Source organism: Chanodichthys erythropterus, chromosome 8 (genome assembly GCF_024489055.1).
Source record: "Chanodichthys erythropterus isolate Z2021 chromosome 8, ASM2448905v1, whole genome shotgun sequence".
In the NCBI taxonomy this organism is placed as follows: Eukaryota; Metazoa; Chordata; class Actinopteri; order Cypriniformes; family Xenocyprididae; genus Chanodichthys; species Chanodichthys erythropterus.
In genome coordinates, this window is record NC_090228.1 from 24,509,233 (window position 1) to 24,528,768 (window position 19,536).

General features: G+C 35.3%; 1 protein-coding gene across 4 annotated transcripts in view; it reads right to left on the reverse strand.

Moving 5' to 3' along the window:
- The window catches only part of tbc1d22a (TBC1 domain family, member 22a), a 185,846-nt gene that overhangs the window by 104,416 nt on the left and 61,894 nt on the right, over positions 1 to 19,536 (reverse strand). For all 4 annotated transcript variants that reach the window (XM_067391129.1, XM_067391131.1, XM_067391128.1 and 1 more), the window contains one exon: positions 2,987 to 3,093. In XM_067391129.1, the coding sequence (XP_067247230.1) occupies positions 2,987 to 3,093 (107 nt within the window). The remainder of the gene's footprint in view (positions 1 to 2,986; positions 3,094 to 19,536) is intronic.

A 19,536-nucleotide genomic window follows, 5' to 3' on the forward strand; every position in this document is an offset into this window, starting at 1 on the left:
TCAAGTCAAACATTTAGAAATCAAACACATTTATTCTGTATCTTGTTGAAAAATATTCTGTTGCAGTTGAATAACATGAAAAAAAAAATAAATAAATAAATAATCAGCAGCCTACAGAACACTTAGGCCTACAAGATGAAATTTTGCCTATGGTTTTTAAAAAATGCCACTGCAAAAATGACTAGACTAATATAAATTTCAAACATTAAACAGTAATAAAATAAGAACAAACAAATTAGCAATAGCATAAATAAATACAACTAAACAAATTTCAGGTACATAAATCGAAATAATACCGCACAGTTTACTTTTCATAAATAAAATATAGATTAATCCTCATTAAAGTCGCAAAAGATGTTCAATCAATATCAGTGAATGATTTTCTTTAGTTCTTTGATTATCTAATGGCAGGCAGCAAGTTTATTAGGCTGCGGTCACTTTAAGACTGAATCCAAAATACTGTTACACATGTGTTTTCTTTCTCATCTGTTTATGTTCACTTGGGGAAAAAAAAATTACTGTGTTTACAAGTATATATATTGATGTAATTTTGAGCATACTGGTCTGTTCAAGCACAAGGAAACACAAAAGATAAGTCAATTCCGGCCTGGAACTTCCTTTTCTGCAGTGAAAATGCATGGAAATGTTTGAGAACGGACACAGGCTGGAACACGCACCGGAACAGTGGCTCTCTGTGGCCGTGCTTCAGATTTGTGTGACGGCACGGCAAGACTTAAATGGTTTAAAATCCAATTAAAATGTGAACACAGGAATCGTAAAATGGAATTGAAATGCACATTTTATTCCTTGGAAATTTGGAACCGGTTCTCAATACCAAACCTTACTTGTGAATGGAATTTTGTGCATGATTTCTAAACAGGTGTAATTTTGTTCAATTATTCAGAAAGTGTGAATATTTAATTTTGTGTAATTTTGCATTGCTGGCCATTGCTTACATAAGCAGCTGCCTTCTAAAAGGTCCCTTTAAAGGGTTAGTTCACACAAAAATGAAAATTATGTCATTTATTACCCACCCTTATGTCATTCCACACCTGTAAGACCTTCGTTCATCTTCAGAACACAAATTAAGATATTTTTGATAAAATCCGATGGCTCAGTGAGACCTGCATCGCCAGCAATAACACTCCGTTTTTCAATCCCCAGAAAGCTACTAAAACCTATTTAAAACAGTTCATGTGACTACATTCAACTTTAATATTATAAAGTAGGGCTGTCAAATGATTAATCGTGATTAATCGCATACAAAATAAAAGTTTGAGTTTGCCTAATATATGTGTGAGTACTGTGTGTAATTATTATGTATATATAAATACAAACACATTTGTGTATATATTTGAGAAATACCTACATGTATTTATTTATATTTTTTATAAATAAAAATATTTTGTACATAAATAACACATTTCTCTTAAATATATACATACATTTGTGTGTATTTATATATACATAATAATTATACACAGTACTCACACATATATTAGGCAAACTCAAACTTTTATTTTGTATGCGATTAATTACGATTAATCGTTTGACAGCCCTATTATAAAGCGACGAGAACACTTTTTTTTTGTGTGCCAAAAATAACAAAATAGCGACTTTATTTCACAATATCTAGTGATTTCAAAACACTGCTTCATGAAGTTTCGAAGCTTTATGAATCTTTTGTTTCAAATCAGTGGTTCAGAGTACCAAAAATCACATGATTTCAGTAAACAAGGCTTTGTTACATCATAATTGTTTTGAAACTTCAATAGTTCATGTGACTTTGGCAGTTTGATACACGCTTCGAACCACTGATTCGAAACAAAAGATTCGTAAAGCTTTGAAGCTTCATGAAGCAGTGTTTTGAAAGCGCCCATCAATCGATATTGTTGAATAAAGTCGCTATTTTGTTATTTTTGGCGCACAAAAAGTATTCTCGACGCTTTATAATAGTAAACATGAACTGAACTGTTTCATGAACTGTTTTAAATATGTCTTTAGTAGCCTTCTGGGCATTAAAAAAGGGAGTGTTATCGCTGGCGATGCAGGCCTCAGTGAACCATCGGATTTTATCAAAAATATCTTAATTTGAGATGTTACGAGTGTGGAACGACATGAAGGTGACATGTTTTCCACTTTTGGGTGAACTAAGCCATTAGCAACTGTGCCTATAGGAAAACATCTTGCTAGTTTTTGGAACAAATCAATCAAACTCTAAAACTTCAAAACTGGCCTTTGCAAGACAAACAAGTTTGCAATTTTTTATTCCAAAATGTGCAAATGACATTTTCTAATAAAAGGTATCATAAAAAGGGCAAAAATAATAAATTATCTTCCTCTCCTATTGTCAAACACTGTTAGCAGACAAATTAAATTAACCAGTTAAGTGAAAAAAATGTTTTAAGTGAGTTTAATTTCAAAAGTCCACAAGGCCAAAAGAGTCCATAGTTGCAGAAACACCCAATTACAGAGTCTTTTATCAACAAGGAGAAAAAAAGCGACAGACCAGGCCGCACGGGAATCTTTTGCCGTCTTCCGGGAGAGGACTGTGGAAATATGAGGATGAGGATCGTAACCACCTACCTTCATACCGCAACGTGTGTCTGCTGCGTAAACAACACGGGTGTTTTATGGCCTTAAATCAATTAGAGACGAGGCAGGCAAGACAAAGTGAATGTGGGGCGGGGGGTCGCTTTGCTTTCCCATGACAATTCGAGCACCGCCAGGCCCTTTGGATAAGGAGGTTACGTCCTGCCTGTGGTGCAGAGTGAGAATATTCATCATGGATTTTATTCCTGGACAGGCCGAGCGAGGAAAGGCAAGCAGAGGAAACGGGACGGGGCACCTACACGCAGGGGAATCTCGGCGCGACACATTCGTCTCTTTCCCAGCGGTGCTCTCAAGTCTCTCTCTCTCACACACACACACATATACAGAGTGAATGTATCAGGCCCGACCGCTGGCAGATAGGGAATCAATTTACCTGAATCCCGTCCAGGAGCTTGCTCATGCACCAGAAGCTGTCAGCCTCGATGTTCCGCAACACCTCTTCCTGCAAGCTGGAAACATTGAAATTTTCCACCTCTTCCTCTGCAAAGAGCCAAAAGACAAAAGAAAATAAGAAACAGACAGAAAAAAAGAATAACAGTGAAAGACAAAGAGAGAGAGACAAGAGTATAGAAATATCCACATATATACGGAAATCTTCAAATGTCAGATATGGTAGAATTGGGGCCATATATACAGAAAGGATTTATCTGTATTAAAACAGCTTTTTCTACACGATGACACACAGAAATGACCTTCAGGATAACTGAACATTGCTAACAGGCATTTGCACTGATGGTATGATTCGCATTGCCAAAAACTCAATCTTAAAACATAGTGCTCGACATAAGATGCAGAAATTAACAGCTAAGTGTTCTAGAAAAGCATTTTTTTTTTTTTTTAAAGGATGCTACACAAGATCATGTGCTGGATATATGCGATTTAGGAATTTTGTCAATAAAGAATGAATCTAAGAAATCTAGGAAATACATAAAGTAATTCAATAAATCAATCCTGTACAACAAATTTACAAATTAAAATAAAATTAAAGAAACAAATCATGAGGAGAGGCTTATATAATAGAGTATATTTTTTGCTCATGTTCATGTGTCGTTTTTGAATTAGCCACAAATGTGACCATGGACCACAAAACCAGTCATAAGGGTCAATTTTTGAGATGTATACATCAAGTGAAAGTTGAATAAATACGCTTTTCATTGATGTATGGTTATATTTGGTCGAGATACAACTATATGAAAATCTGGAATCTGAGGAAAAAAAAAAAAAAAAAATCGAAATATTAAGAAAATCATCTTTAAAGTTGTCCAAATTAAGTCTTTAGCAATGCATATCCACTCACAAAAATACATTTTTGATATATTTAAGGTACGAAATTTAGAAAATGTCTTCATGGAACATGATCTTTATTTAATATCCTAATGATTTTTGGCATAAAAGAAAAATCGATAATTTTGACCCATAAAATATATTGTTGGCTACTGCTACAAATATACCTATGCGACTTATGACTGGTTTTGTGGTCCAGGGTCACATATGTTTTTGGACCTCATATTGCCTCTTGTCCTCCATGAATTTTTCATTGCTGTCAAATACAATTCTATGTAAAAACTAATTTGAAAGGAAAAATTGCATAGATATGTTTAATATGTTATAATATGTTATGTAAAAAAAACATGGTGTATGCTCATTTTGCACTCTTATACACCCAAAATGTACATTTCAGTGTTACTTTAGATTCACTGATATCGTGTTTTTTTTAATATTTTGAATTTTTTGAAAGTTTTTATTTTTCCATTTTCATTCAAAGTTTTAATCATTTTGTGTGTGTGTGTGTGTGTGTGTGTGTGTGTGTGTGTGTGTGTGTGTGTGTGTGTGTGTGTGTGTGTGTGTGTGTGTGTGTGTGTGTGTGTGTGTGTGTGTGTGTGTGTGTGGGGGGATTTTTTTTTTTTTTTTGAATGTCTAAATAGTTCTGATTATTTTTTAGTTTTAGTCATTTTAGTACTCAAACTAAAATAAGGTTTTTAAGTATATTTTATTGCAATTAACTTTTTTATGATTTTAGTTTTAGTTAGTGAAAATAGCACTGGCACATTTAAATGAAGGAAACCTCTAATTCGAAATCGATAACCTAGACCTTGCATGTTTCCACATATGGCATTGCGATAAAGCAAGTTGTGAACAAGTTAATTATTTACCATACCAAACACAACAATCAGTTTCTTCACTAAACGTCAGAATCATTTTCCTGAGGCAAAGGCCAATGTAGCTAGATTTATTTAGTAACCACAGCGAATGAGTCAAACCACAGCTCTGACAGGCAAGTCAGGTTGAGCAAAGGAAGGATATCATAGAACCACACACACACACACACACACACACACACACACACACACACACACACACACACACACACACACACACACACACACACACACACACACACAGTGCTGCTCTGTCTCCTTGGCAACATGAGTCTAACCTTAAAGAGTACAGCGAGCTCTGGCTGACAGGACCAGTGGGCTGCTGGGAATATTCGCAATGCTGCAGTTTAGCGAATGGCCATTCAGCTTCCGGGCCGCCCATTGCATTAGTACAGTCTAAAATGCCACTGGTCATCTACACTTATCCTAGACGCTCATCACTGTCTGCTGTCAGACAGGTCACAGCGGAGAGGAAGCCGAGATGGAATATGACTCCCGAGGTAGGGCAAGAAAATGAAGGAATCTGTAGAGTTTAGGCCTGAATGACCTCCAAATGGCAGACAAACTCATTGTGCTTTCACATAACAGCTTTCCGCTCAGGAATGAATGTACTCACGAGGCTTCCAAAGTGTGTTTGTGTGTGTGTGTGTGTGTTGGGGGAAGGGGGGTTGGGGGTGTAATAAGGCAGTGTTAATCTCTCCAGTTTTGTGAGAGTCCCTTAACAGCACTTTCACTCATCACAAAACAAGGACACACAAAGAGAAGCTGATCAGAACACAAAACAAGACAACAGCACCCCCTGTGGTCAACTGTGGATTTGCAAGTAAATTTCATGTTTGTGTTAGTAGCAGCAGTCTTATATACAGTGGCCTCTAAACCTATTTGGATGCTTGAGTGACATTTAAAAATGCCTGAATATCATTGCAGTAAATAACCATGTTAACCCTGTATAAGCCTAATATTTGAATCATTATAAGAACTGTTTACTGAACCTGACGATATATGCAATTTGATGCAGTTTCTGAAATCTGTATAGCCAAAAAGAAAGATGAAATTTTGAGAGTTTGTAAATCAAAGAGATTTTTATAACAGTACAGCAGACTACTTGCAGATAATGCTTATAAATATCAGTTGACACTCTATATCTCCCAATAATATGTCTTAGAAAAATTATATTTCATTGACTATTTTTATTATCAAAGTTCTGTAGTTTTTTTTTTTTTTTTTTTTTCTAAATGATGTATGGATAATCAAGTAAACCTAAGTTGCTTCATTCCAGTAAATGTTCATCCTGAAATATCAACAGCAAAAGTTATGCTTAAGTTTACTTTATAGAAGTAATTATTCCACAACAAAAAGACAGATGTATCATGTATTAAAAATATACTAGGTGTCTTTTTACTTGCTAAAAAAAGGGTTTCTTTTCTTTTTCTTTTTTTATAGATAAAATGTGATCGTGTTGATGATTTAGAGGACTTAGAAATGTGTATCAAATATGGTACAGTAGGCTTTAAACACTAAAAATGCTGGGCTAAAAACAACCCAAGTTGGGTGGTAAATAGACAAACTCAGCGGTTGTGTTATTGTAACCCAGCAGTTGGGTTAAATATTTGCCCTATGTGCTGTGTAGTTTTATTTAACCCAATTATTGTTTAAAAAATACTATATGGCTAGCTTAAAAAGAACCCAAAATAGGTTGGAAATTAAAAATCAGACACATAATTAGAGGCAACAACAATAATAATCAAAAGGTGAACATTTATTAATAAGCAATTTGATAAATGCTTATTGTTTAATTACTATTCATTAAACGTATTAATAAATGTTAATTTCCAACATATTTTGGGTTCATTTTAAGCAAGCAATACAGTTATTAAATGGTTATTAAACAATAGTTAAATAAAACTACCATTCGCTGGGTTTGTCCATTGTCAACCCAACTTGGGTTGTTTTTAACCCAGCATTTTTTAGAGTGTAAGGTTATGAAAAAATAAAATTCAATTAATTTATTGTCATATGCACAGTTAAAAAAACACCACAGTTTTAGACTGCACAATGAAATTATTACTTTCCAGTCTCCCTTACATAATGTGCACATGTAATAAATATACAAAGACTAAGTGACAAAAATATACACAAAAACATATACAACAGTGTAGCCGTCAGCAACAATATAAGAAGTGAAGTCATTAAAGTTATGTATTGTTCAGGAGCAAATGTTAAAGCAAGTACTATTTATTTTAAAGAAAGAATCTTTATGAATCTTTTGTTTCCAATCAGTGGTTCGGAGCATGTATCAAACAGCCAAAGTCACATGATCCATTGGAATTTCGAAACACTTATGATGTAACAAAACCTCATTTACTGAAATCACGTGACTTTGGTGCTCCAAACCACTGATTCAAAAAAAAAGATTCGTAAAGCTTTGAAGCGTCATGAAGCAGTGTTTTGAAATCGCCCATCACTAGATAATATTTAGTTTTTTTGACGCACAAAAAAGTATTCTCCATGTTTTTGAGAATACTCTGAACCACTGTACTCACAAGAACCGTTTTAAATTTGTTTTTAGTACCTTTCTGGGAATTGAAAAAGGAAATTAACTTGCTGGCAATGGAGGTCTCACTGAGCCATCAGATTTTGTCAAAAATATCTTAATTTGTGTTCTGAAGATGAACGGAGGTCTTACTGGTGTGGAACGACATGACGGTGAGTAATTAATGACAGAATTTTCATTTTTGAGTGAACTAACCCTTTAAAATAGATTTAACACAATGAAACAACAGACACCGTTTAAAACGAGGACATGCGTATTTGGACAATTTCTGTTTGTTAAACATCAGTGGATCATGTCCATAATTAATGTGATGAAATATACAGTAGCAAGAAAAAGTATGTGAACCACTTCTGTGAAAATGTAAAATAATTTTAATAAAATAAGAGGGATCATACAAAATGCATGTTATTTTTTGTTTAGTACTGTCCTGAGTAAGATATTTTACATAAAAGATGTTTACATTTAGTTCACAAGACAAAACAGTAGCTGAATTTATTAAAATAACCCCATTCATAAGCATGTGAACCATTGATTCTCAATACTGTGTGTGGTTACCTGATGATCCACAACTGTTTTTTTTTTTTTTTTTTTTTTTTTGTGATGTTTGTTCATGAGTCTCTTGTTTGTCCTGAACAGTTAAACTGAGCTCTGTTCTTCAGAAAAATCCTTCAAGTCCTGCAGATTAATCAGTTTAAGCATTTTTGCATATTTGAACCCTTTCCAGCAGTGGCTGTATGATTTTGAGATTCATCTTTTCACACTGAGGACAATTGAGGGACTCAAACACAACTATTAAAAAAGGTTCAAACATTCATTGATGCTCCAGAAGGAAACATGATGCATTAAGAGTTGGGGTGTGGAAACTTTTAAACATGAGGAAGGTGTCACAACTTTTCTCATTTTGTTTAAATATCATTGTTTTTCATTTAGTACTGCCCTTCGGAACCAACAGAAGATACTTGCATACTTGCAAAAAAAAAAAACAGTCTTGGCTCATCCAGGTAACCACACACAGTATTGAGAATCAATGGTTCAAATACTTTTGAATGGGGTCATTTTAATAAATTCAGCTATTTATTTTGTCTTGTGTAAACTAAATGTAAACATCTTTTATGTAAGACAGTACTAAAAAAAAAAATATGCATTTTGTATGATCTCTCTTATTTTATTAAAATTATTCATATTTTCACAGATTCTGCAAGTGGTTCACATACTTTTTTCTGACCACTGTATCTGTGGTTACTCTGACAGCAGTGTGGGCTTTAAAAAACACTGCAAAAATGAGTCAAATATCAAAGCAAGTAGCATCTGCAAACAACTGATCCTAGAGCTTTACTAACGTCTATTTTCAAATGAACGTGACGACATTGACATTTTTAAGTGTAACTAAATACATTCCTGGAAACATTATCCTTATGTTCTTATTTATTTTCACATTTTCCAGCAGTGACTCAATGAAGTATGGCATTGTTAAATGAATTGAAAACCATGTATTACTGAAGTGAGAATAAGAAGATTCACACACATACACGCAAGCATACATAAATTCACAAAAACAGAAGGTGTACGACTCCGTGACCACAGTTCCACCCTGTGAAGTCACCGTCGCACCATCTGTCTGAACGCATTGCGAAGGAAAAGAGCAGATGTCTGTAAAGATACAAACCAGAGCTGACAACATACCAACTGTACTGCCTGCTGCAAAAAAAAATCATTTCCCAAGGGTCTTCACTGATATGTTGCCACTTTACGAATTACACAAGCCATAGACAAGTTAAAGGGCTGTGTTGATTGGTTGAACATTTCAGAATTTCTTTATCATAATTCACATATTTGGTTCTCAAGAAACATGTCTTATTATCAATGTTGAAAAAAGCTGTGCTGCTTAATATTGTTTTGTGGAAACAATGATATATATATATATATATATATATATATATATATATATATATATATATATATATATATATATATATATATATATATATATATATATATATATATATATATATATATATTTACCACTGTGATGGTAAAAAATTGCCACCGTCACAGCCCTAAATAACAGAATTTGTTTGAAATGGATGTATTTGTTACAATCCCTGTTGCTGAAGCAGGGATGAGTCATAAACGGACTTCCACGCAAATAGGAACTTTATTCAACAAGGGAACAGAACAGTGAACACGTTTAACCAAACTACAAACAACAAAAATGGACAGGGAGTGCAAGGAAAGAGTCCAACATAAAGGGAGTGCTGATGACGATTGACAGGTGCAGGGAATCCAGGGAGAGCGAGAAAGCTGATGAGGGAAGTGAGTACAGGTGAGGAACAGGGAGGAATATGGGAAATGGAGTCCGGGACAGGCGTGGTTGTAACAGTATTTTGTAACTATGTAACATTTTTCCAATTTAATGCATCCTTGCTGAGTAAAAGTAACTTTTTTTCTGAATTTGCACAATTGATTTTATGGTTAAAGGATGTATGGGTACTGATTGATTACTTTTGTTAAAGTTAATAGACCACTGAACATTATGAAGAGGTGGATTTACAATGTCCTCTTCTTATATTATAGAATCAATAGGTAATCATAGTCTTTTTAATCCAGTGCATTTATTCAGGTTATGTTTTTAATGATTTATTAATGTCACGGGTCTGACCCATGTCAGGAATGACTTTACTCAGAATGCTTTCTACACAATAAAATTAGAAACTTGTTTTGTAATTATTATTACATGATACAATTATTTACAGTTTTTTTTTTTTACTCAAGCTAGCAGCATGAAATATGTAAAGGACAACTCTGCCCAAGATCATGAGGGTCAATAACACACCAGATGTATCAACTAAAACATCTCCATATTTTGTTACATTTGGATGAGGCCTTTGTTCCAGTAAGGTCTGACAAAATTAAAAATACTGCCTATGTGCATTCTATCAAAAGCCACTTTTCCACCATCGGGACAAACAATTATAAGAATGGTAGGGAACAGTTCCAGTAACAAGAATGGTTCGGCACATCGAAAGAATCACCTGTGGCATTTTACTAACAAACAGTGTGTCAAGGATAATCAATGTTTCTAAATACCTGCATTCATTTAGTACAAGGGCATCCAATCCTGCTCCTGGAGGCCCACTTAACTAAATTTAGCTCCAATACACCTGACTGCAAGTTTGTAGTAGAAATGTTTCTTTGTTTTTTTTTTTTTTTTTTATTAGTATGGGTAGATACCAACCTACTCTACCATTGGAGAAAGTGTAATGGTCAACTAGGATAACCAGTCACTAGCCTTGAAGCCACTGAATTGCTGTCAGAGAGGATCTCATAGAGAAGAATCCAAGTATTCTTAATAGTAACACTAATGTGTGTAGCTTTATGAGAGAATGTTTTTTTAATGTTTTTTTTTTTTTTTTTTTTTTTAATGTTATTACATTATGTATTGTTAAATGTTCTATTTAATCATTTATTATCATTTGATAATTGATTTATTTTTATTATATTACTTATTTTCCTTGCTGTTGTAGTGCTTTTTAATGTTGTTTAATGATTGTGTTGTTTCAAGGGGTTTTTGTCTCCACTAGTCAGAGATACATTTCAAGATTGTTAATGATGTGTGAAGCAGTAATTTTCCATTCTTTTTGCTTTAATATATTATCATTTAGATTTGTTACTGAGGATATAGTTTAGACAGAACTATAGTATAGACAGAACTGTCAATATGAGGTATCCACAAAGAGGCTGTAAGAACAACAAATCCCTTCAACTGGAGCCAGGCTCTTTGGCCTCTGCTATCACTTCCTGTTGGCCTGTATCTTCTTCCTGCACAAAGGGGCGAAGGGTAGATTCCCCCTGGCATGCTGAAGCATCCAACTGCAAGGAGCTGGAATCATTACTGACGTCTGACTCTACACATCCCTGTAGCGCCATATGCCCTCTTTTTGCAGGCTAACGCAATCGGTCAACATCAGGTTAAAGGACACGGAAGGCTTTCACCAGCCATTTAAACCATCGACCAAGACAGCCAGGAGGAGCTTCCTGGTGGATTATGCAATTTGACCTCTAAGGTGTCTAAGACTTTAACCAAGTACCACCCACTACTGCGCCCTGTGTTGGTTAATGAGCATCGAACTGAATTCACAGATGTGTAATTGAAGGCAAGGTTAATTAACATGGAACTCAACTTAGCAAACATGCCATTTTAACAAGGTAAAATAACAATTGCTGGGTTGGTAATTACTGTAGTTGAGCTGAAAGACGAGGTGTAGATCCATATGTGATTTATGGAGATCATCATCTAGTCAAAATGAAGAAAAAGTCAGTGTAGGGGAGAAACAATTTGCAATGAGAACAGATGAATGAGTTTCACTGGAAGTTCCAAGAGGAAGTTGGATGCAAGGTCCAAACTTACTCATTTCATGTTCCAAAAAAAAACTTACAAATAATAGTAATACAGCCCCCCCCCCCCCCTTTTTTTTTTTTTTTTTGAGGGCCAAATATCCCCTCTGTGGCTTAATTAGGTAAGTATTTTTTTTTTTGTTATTGTTGTTATTGTTGTTGCCGTTTTGTTTTTTAAAAAGGGTTCAGTCAAAGAAATTAACTTGGAGAGATGCCAGATTTTAGCTACTGACAAATGGATGTCGATTGAATCTGAAGACAATGTGAGTGGTGCTTGCCTATGAAAAACAAACCACCACAATGCTAGGGTGTTGTGGGTGGTTTCCAGGGCTTTCCTAATTGATTGCAAAGATATTCCTTATTGGCAATGTCAAAAAAAGTCAAAGTCTATCAAATTCTGGTATTTAGATATGGCCTCAATGGCAGCTATCACAAAGGCCAGGCGAAAACCGGTCAATCGATTCTGGAAAACGGTGAGGGACAATGGTGAGCGATTTTTATTTTCAGACTAGAACTCTTTTGAAGAAAAGAAAAGAAGAATATTATTTAACTTAAAATGTATTATACACTACCGTACAAAACTTTAGGTTCAGCATATTAAAATTAGACATTAAATAGAAAGCAGTTATTTTAAATTGTAATACTATTTTGCATTATTACTATTTATTTATTTATTTTTTTTCAATACTCAAATAAATGCAACCTTGGGTGAACAGTAGAGCAAGTAAAGACGCAATGTCATGGAGAATTACTTTCCCTCAGCAAAGATGCCGTAAAATTCAAGTTTGTGTAAAAGAAAAGCAAAAAATGTAACAAATACAAATCAATACAAAGTGTCTTCATCTGCCACAGACTCATAGGAAGGTTATGGCTCTTGTGTGGGTTTTGGCCCATGGATCCACTTAAGACTACATAAAAAAACTTCTACAAAACTGCAGTAGTTTTTTTGGGTCTCAAAACTGCTCACCAGCAGCATAAACGGCTCCCCGGACATGTAACCATAGCAATTGTTGTGACTTCAGAAATGTTACGACGTTTTTATTGCTGCTCTGTGTGCAAGAGTAGGAGTGTATTATGCAGAGCGGCTGGAGTCCAATAAACCGCAATGCTTGAAATAGTTTGATGTGAGAGTGTGGGGACTGGGGTAAAAATACAGGACAAACATCACAACTCCTTTGCTGCCACAGCCTTAGTACTGAATGCAGGAGCAGCAATAAAAGAGGTGAACTTCCCTGAGTGTGAAATATTATGCAAGATTAGCCTATTAAAGAATTAATTTGCTTTTATTAGAAGCATAAGGGGAATCATTACATGTCCTGTAATGGGAAACTCATGAGCCATTAAAAGCATGGCCAGACAATAAAATGGCACATGTAAATTGATACAAGAAATAAATAAATTGATCATTACGAAACAGAAAAAAATACATTTTAACGGGTGACCAAGTGACATTCCCTTAGAATATTATTTGGGAATTATTTTGTTAATTGTTATAAACTACACCAAGTCAAGCATGACAGGTTTCACAGATGTAAATGAACAAAAAGTGATTTCTCAGAGCTAGGATCTGCGCAGAAATTCAATTTATAGCTTTTTATAGCCAAGTAATTAAACTAGATCCAAAAATATTCAATAACTGTGATTAGTCAGAGAAAACGAATGACTTTATGACAGGGCAATTTTTCCAGATCATTCTTGGCATTTTACACTCAGAGATGAAAAAAAAAAATGAATACGCAGCTCACTAAGCTAGAGATAGCTCAGCTTATGGAAGAAGACAAATTGTAAGCTTATGGAAAATTAATTGTTTCTAAGTTAATGTTATGTTATGTGTTAATGTTATTTGTTAATGTTACAATATTGATTTCTGTTAGTTTATTTGTTGATGTTGCGTTATCGTTACATGTTATAACTTACCACTATGCTATTTAGTAGTGTTATGTTACATTAATTGTTACGGTTGTTATTTGTTAATGTTACATTATGTGTTATTTTGTTAGTGACTATATGCTATTTGGTAACATTATGTTCTTCTGCAGTATTACATTATCTGTTAAAGGGGTGGTTTAATGCGATTTCACTTTTTTAACTTTAGTAAGTGTTTAATGTTGCTGATTGAGCATAAACAGCATCTGCAAAGTTACAGCACTGAAAGTTCAATGCAAACGGAGATATTGTCTTATTATCCGTAGTTATGGCAGTTTATTGCCTACAAAAACGACCGGTTTGGACTAAAATGAGCTTCTTCCCGGGTTGGTGACATCATAAACCCTGCAAAACACTGCCCCCGGGAACATGCAACAAAGTGGGCGAGGCCATGCGGCGCAGCATAATGGAAGCGGAAAAGTTGTGTACACTGGACACGAGCGGCGCAACACGTCAAAAGACAATAGAACACATTATAATCTGTGATATTTCCTACACTGGATGCGGCGCTGAAGACAGCTTCCAGAATCTACATGAGTTCAAAGCTGGATTTTACTGAAAGAAGCAGTTCCCACTTTAAAAGCAGAAGCTGCTGTTTATTGGCTGTAAGTATGTTTATTGTTTGTACATGTCTTTTAAACCTATAGTTCTGTCGCTATTTTTGGTTGCATCAAAGAGCAACTAGTTAAACAGTTAGCTAAATTCTAGTACATATTTCTCCAACAAACGCCAACAAACTTCTATGTTCATAGACAAACAGTTGTTCATGCTATAAATTAAATGCTACCTTTACAAAAATGTGACTACTCAGGCATGTATTTGGCTACAGTAAAGCTTTAATCAGGATAAAACTATATTGAAAGCTAACAAACAACAGTGACGGCATGTAAACACTGACACAAATTAAAAAAAAAAAGACAAAAAAAGAAATACCATTCAGAAACGTCCTTTAAAAGCCGCGATTGCAGAGTTTCTGCTTGACCCTCTTCATCTGTGTCTGATTCGGGCTCAATTTGATACAGCAATATAGATGCCATTATTTACATTTTCACTGAAGCAACAAATGGTAAGGGGTGCGGCGTCTCCGGATGCTTCAGTGAATCACGATACACTGGGCCCACTACCAACCTGCTAACCAATCGGAGCACATTGAGCATTTCGGAGGGAGTGGCTTCATAGAAGCAGGAAGTCAAATAAGCCGGTGGAAACAGAGGTGTAGAATAAAGGTAAAATATATGAAAAATACAGCTTTTTTTTAAAAAAAAACTAAGCATTAAGACTTGTTAAACTGTGCCCCAAAAACACAATCAAGCCTAGAAAAAAAAAAACACTTAACCACCCCTTTAATGTCACATTGTATTATTCAATAATGTTACACTACTGGTTAATTTTATATTATTTGTTACTGCCATTTTATTTGTTAATGCTGTTTTCTGTTAATGTTGCATTGTTATTTATTAACGATACATGTTTTATGGATGTTATGTTACAATATTGGTTACCGTTATGTCATTTGTTAACGTTATGTTTTTCATTAAGCTTACATTATGTTATGCTATTTGGTAACATTATGTTCTTTGGTAACATTACGTCATCTTTTAATGTTACATCAGGTTTGTAACATTGTAAAATTTCTTAATATTATGCGATATCATTTGACAACACTCTTGCACTGTTCTATAACAAATTAGTCAAAATTAGACAAAATTGTCAGTACCTGAAGGTCAAATTGTTTAAATGGAAAGTTGGACATTATTAAACAAAATCAAACTGCTGGTATCCTTTAGCTGTCGACAAGGCAGGAAAGTCTCATAGGGAACTCAACCAAGAGGAAAAGAGGGAAAATACCTGCCACTAGACATCTCAGGCATCCCAAGGCAGTCACTTAACAACTCGTTAGAGCAAATGAGGAAAGTTAATCAGACCTGCATTAAAATCAGCACTAGGCTCAGTTCTTCAAAGCAAGAAATCCGAACAAACCGATACTCATTAGGGCCTCAATTGTGGGTCACACACCACTAGCTGTTCAATTCAACCGTGGAGGCCTGTGGCACTTAGTCAATGAACAGCCCACAAAGGATTTCCAGAAGATGGACTGAAAGCAGGAGTCAGCGGTTACAAGGTTAGTGAACTTAATGCACATGACTTAAAAGACGTAGGCTATTTGGAATCTATGAGATCCATGGTGCCTCCAGGGTGGATATATGCAAGACATTCACCGAAAATGCTCAGGATGATGGAATTTTATCCTCTACAGAGCAAAAAGTTGTGGAGGAAATCTGCTATCAACTATCTTCTTTGATTGCTCATGCCAACTAGCCAAACACTGACCTCATCATCCAGAGCAAAAATTGAAACAATAGTGCAGCTTAAGAACACACTAAATTGTGGAGTTTTGAAGGAGCCCTCAAGAAGCTTCTCAAAGGTTTACAAGATGACTAGGGTTGCTAGGTCACCCCATCTTTGTGCAATGAAGATCGTCTTCCAGTTCTAAGTAAAACTCAACAGAACTAGCTGGTGTCCATCTTCAACTAACGGCTCAAATCTTTGTTCTCCAATATTCAGATCACCAATTAAGAGAACTCTTTATTCCATCAACCAGCACTGATGGTAAAAGTTCATCCAATCCAGTCGATCTTTAACAGTAGTGCCAGTGATCCACGTCTGCCCTCCAGAACATTACTCCTTGAGAATCTATACATAAAGACGAAGCAAATTATCTTCTTTCTGAATCAATAGTGTACCACACTACTGCACATACAGTTTCATCACACACTCATTCCTTTTAATTATAAAACTTTATAGTGGCCTAATGGGAAAACAGCTCCAGACCGAAAAACGGAAAGAACAGAGGAGCTGAAGAACAAAACCTTCCGAGACAAAGTGGCTGTCTGATTAGATGGAGACTTCCATGAAGAACGGCACTGTAGATTAAAAATATCGATAGAATAGACATATGTAGCTTAACGAGCTATGCAAATGAAGCCAAATGATTAAAAGAGTAATGAATTGGAATATTGAAGGGGTCTGATGGTTCTGAAGCTTTTATTCACACAGAACTATAAGCCAAGGCAAATGAAGATGACTTTAAAACTAAAAATGTCTGATGTATATTGCAGAAGAAAATTGCTCCAAACACATTTCTACATAACTTCCACAAGTCAAAAGTGCTTTTAACAGATGTGTTTAATCAGTCCACCAGGAAACCAAGTCATGTTTCTACTTTGGCTTGTGCAATTAGCGCTTCTGAGGAAGAACTATTTGCACTTAGAAAAAAAATACCTGCTATTTTCATCTGTGTTGTATGTAAAAACAGCTTGCAGACAGACTTTGATGTAGTCTGTTATTGCACGTATCACAGATTTAAAGGAATAGTTAACCCAAAAATAAAAATGTGTAATTTACTTGTCATTGCAAACCTCTATGAGTTACTTTCTTATGCTCCCATATATCATTTTTACTGTTTGGTAACAGTGAAATAAAAACAGTCACACGCTTCGCATGGAGTTTGTTGTGACAAATGCTTTGTACGTGAAGCCAAGCCAAGGCCAAGGTTTGTATATGATACAATAGGACAGCAATTTAAGACAATTTATTTGCTCAACTATTGCTACTTTGGAGAACTGCATGCATGCAGACAAGGTTAAAGGATAAAATTAGCTGTTTAAATCATTACAACAGTTACAACATGTTGGTTAAGAATAGAAACTACAATAAAATAGAAAAAAAATGCAATACATGTGTGCAGATTCAGTATGATTTAAAGGATTAGTTCACTTTCAAATAAAATTTTCCTGATAATTTACTCACCCCCATGTCATCCAAGATGTTCATGTCTTTCTTTCTTCAGTCAAAAAGAAATTAATTGATTATTCTCCTTATAATGGACTTCAATGGCCTCCAAATGGTTGAAGGTCAAAATTACAGTTTCAGTGCAGCTTCAAAAGGGAGGACTTCCTACGCCTTCCCTATTCAACTTACGGAACGAACGCGGTGCCAGTTCCATTTTTTTCCATAAGTAGGAAAGGGAAGGCGTAGGACAAGAATACGGAAAGTGGAAGCACGTGCAAGGTGATAATTTTTGCTTATAAAGCATATACAGTTGTATTTTTTTTTAAATGACCGATCGTTTTGCTAGATAAGACCCTCATTCCTCATCTGGTATCGTTTAAAGCCTTTGAAGCTGCACTGAAACTATAATTTTGACCTTCAACCGTTTAGAGGCCATTGATGTCCACTATAAGGAGAATAATCCTGGAATGTTTGCATGAAAAACCTTCATTTCTTTTTGAATGAAGAACGAAAGACATATTGGATGACATGGGGGTGAGTAAATTATCAGGAAAATTTGATTTGAAAGTGGACTAATCCTTTAATATTCTGGGTTGAGGGCATCCCTGGGTTTTTGGTTTTAAACATTTGATCATTTACTTCATAAAAGAAAACATGCACAGGAATAATCAATTTTATAGTTCTCGGTTTTTACTAGGGCTGGGCGATATATCGCATGTGATTGTCATGCGCATTTCGTTAGTAAAGCTGGTTCCCTTATTACCGCTAAATCACTATCACCTGCTTTCAAATAGAGCGGCATTGAATAGACAGAGCCGTAGTTCACTGACAAGCTACGCAATATTGCGTTCATTATCAAAGGTGATTCATCGGCGATAATGAACGTGATATTGAATGGCTTGTCAGTGATCTACGGTTCTGTCTATTAAATGGCTCTCCATTTGAAAGCAGGTAATGGCGATTTTGCGGTAATCAGGGAACCGGCTTTACTGACGAAATGCGCGTGACAATTGCATGCGATATATCGCCCAGACCTAGTTTTTATTAAATAAACTTTGAAGAAGTTATAAGAAACATGAAAGCAAAGTAAACTGTTTAAATGCTTAAAAATGTTTATAGGAAATGATACATTGGTTATGGCCGTATTTTCCGGCAAAATGCACTCTACCACCTAGTGGACTGGAGTATGAAGTGCTTGTTACCCACAGAATAGTAATGATGTCTAGCGCAATTTTACGGTTTTAAAAAAGGTCTTAGTTATCAGGTTCTTCCTCACCAAAAGTGATTGGAGCACTTGGAAAATGATAATCGAGCAACATGAACTTATTTTCCTGATACTTTTGGGCGCCACTGAATTCACCCATCCGAGTATTCATCAAATGATTTATTTGAATGGATGATAATTCCTGAAGATACACCCACTATTAAACACACATATTAAAACAAAACTATTTCCTGTTGGCCAGAGGGACTTTTCCTTTCCAAGCTGCCACTTTTTTTTGCTCAAAAGAGTCATGAATGAGTGCCAGCCGTGCTGCTGATTGTTCTGTAAAACTACTCAAGCAATCAAAAACTGCAAAAACTTTCAGGTTCCCTCTTTCCTGTGCAATAGTTTGACTACAACTAAGATGGTTCCCTGCAGTCTTGCTACTAGAACAAATCAATAGAATTGAATTTAACTTCAGTTTGTTTTACTTCCATCAGGCCATGGCTCTCTAAGTCTAAAAACTCACAGAGTAAATTAGCAATTTCATTTGTTGTTGGCAAATTGTATTCAAATTTATTTTGAAGGCTCTCGGAACAAGGACAGAAAAAGCCCAGATGAAGATTTTCCCTGTCTCATCTTGCATTTATTTACAGGCATAATGAAAATGATTGTTTAATAATGAAATGCCCTAACAGCAAGATACACACAGCCAAAGCACTAACTGGCCTATAATTTAGCCCTGTCATCATACATTTTTTAAAGCAGGAATCAAGAACGATCTGTGCCTTAAAGAAATAACACAATTCTGCTAAAAGGAATTTGTGGGCATATTTCATTCTGCACTAACTAAATAGGGGCTTATGCTCTGATCCAGAGCATTTCAGACGAAC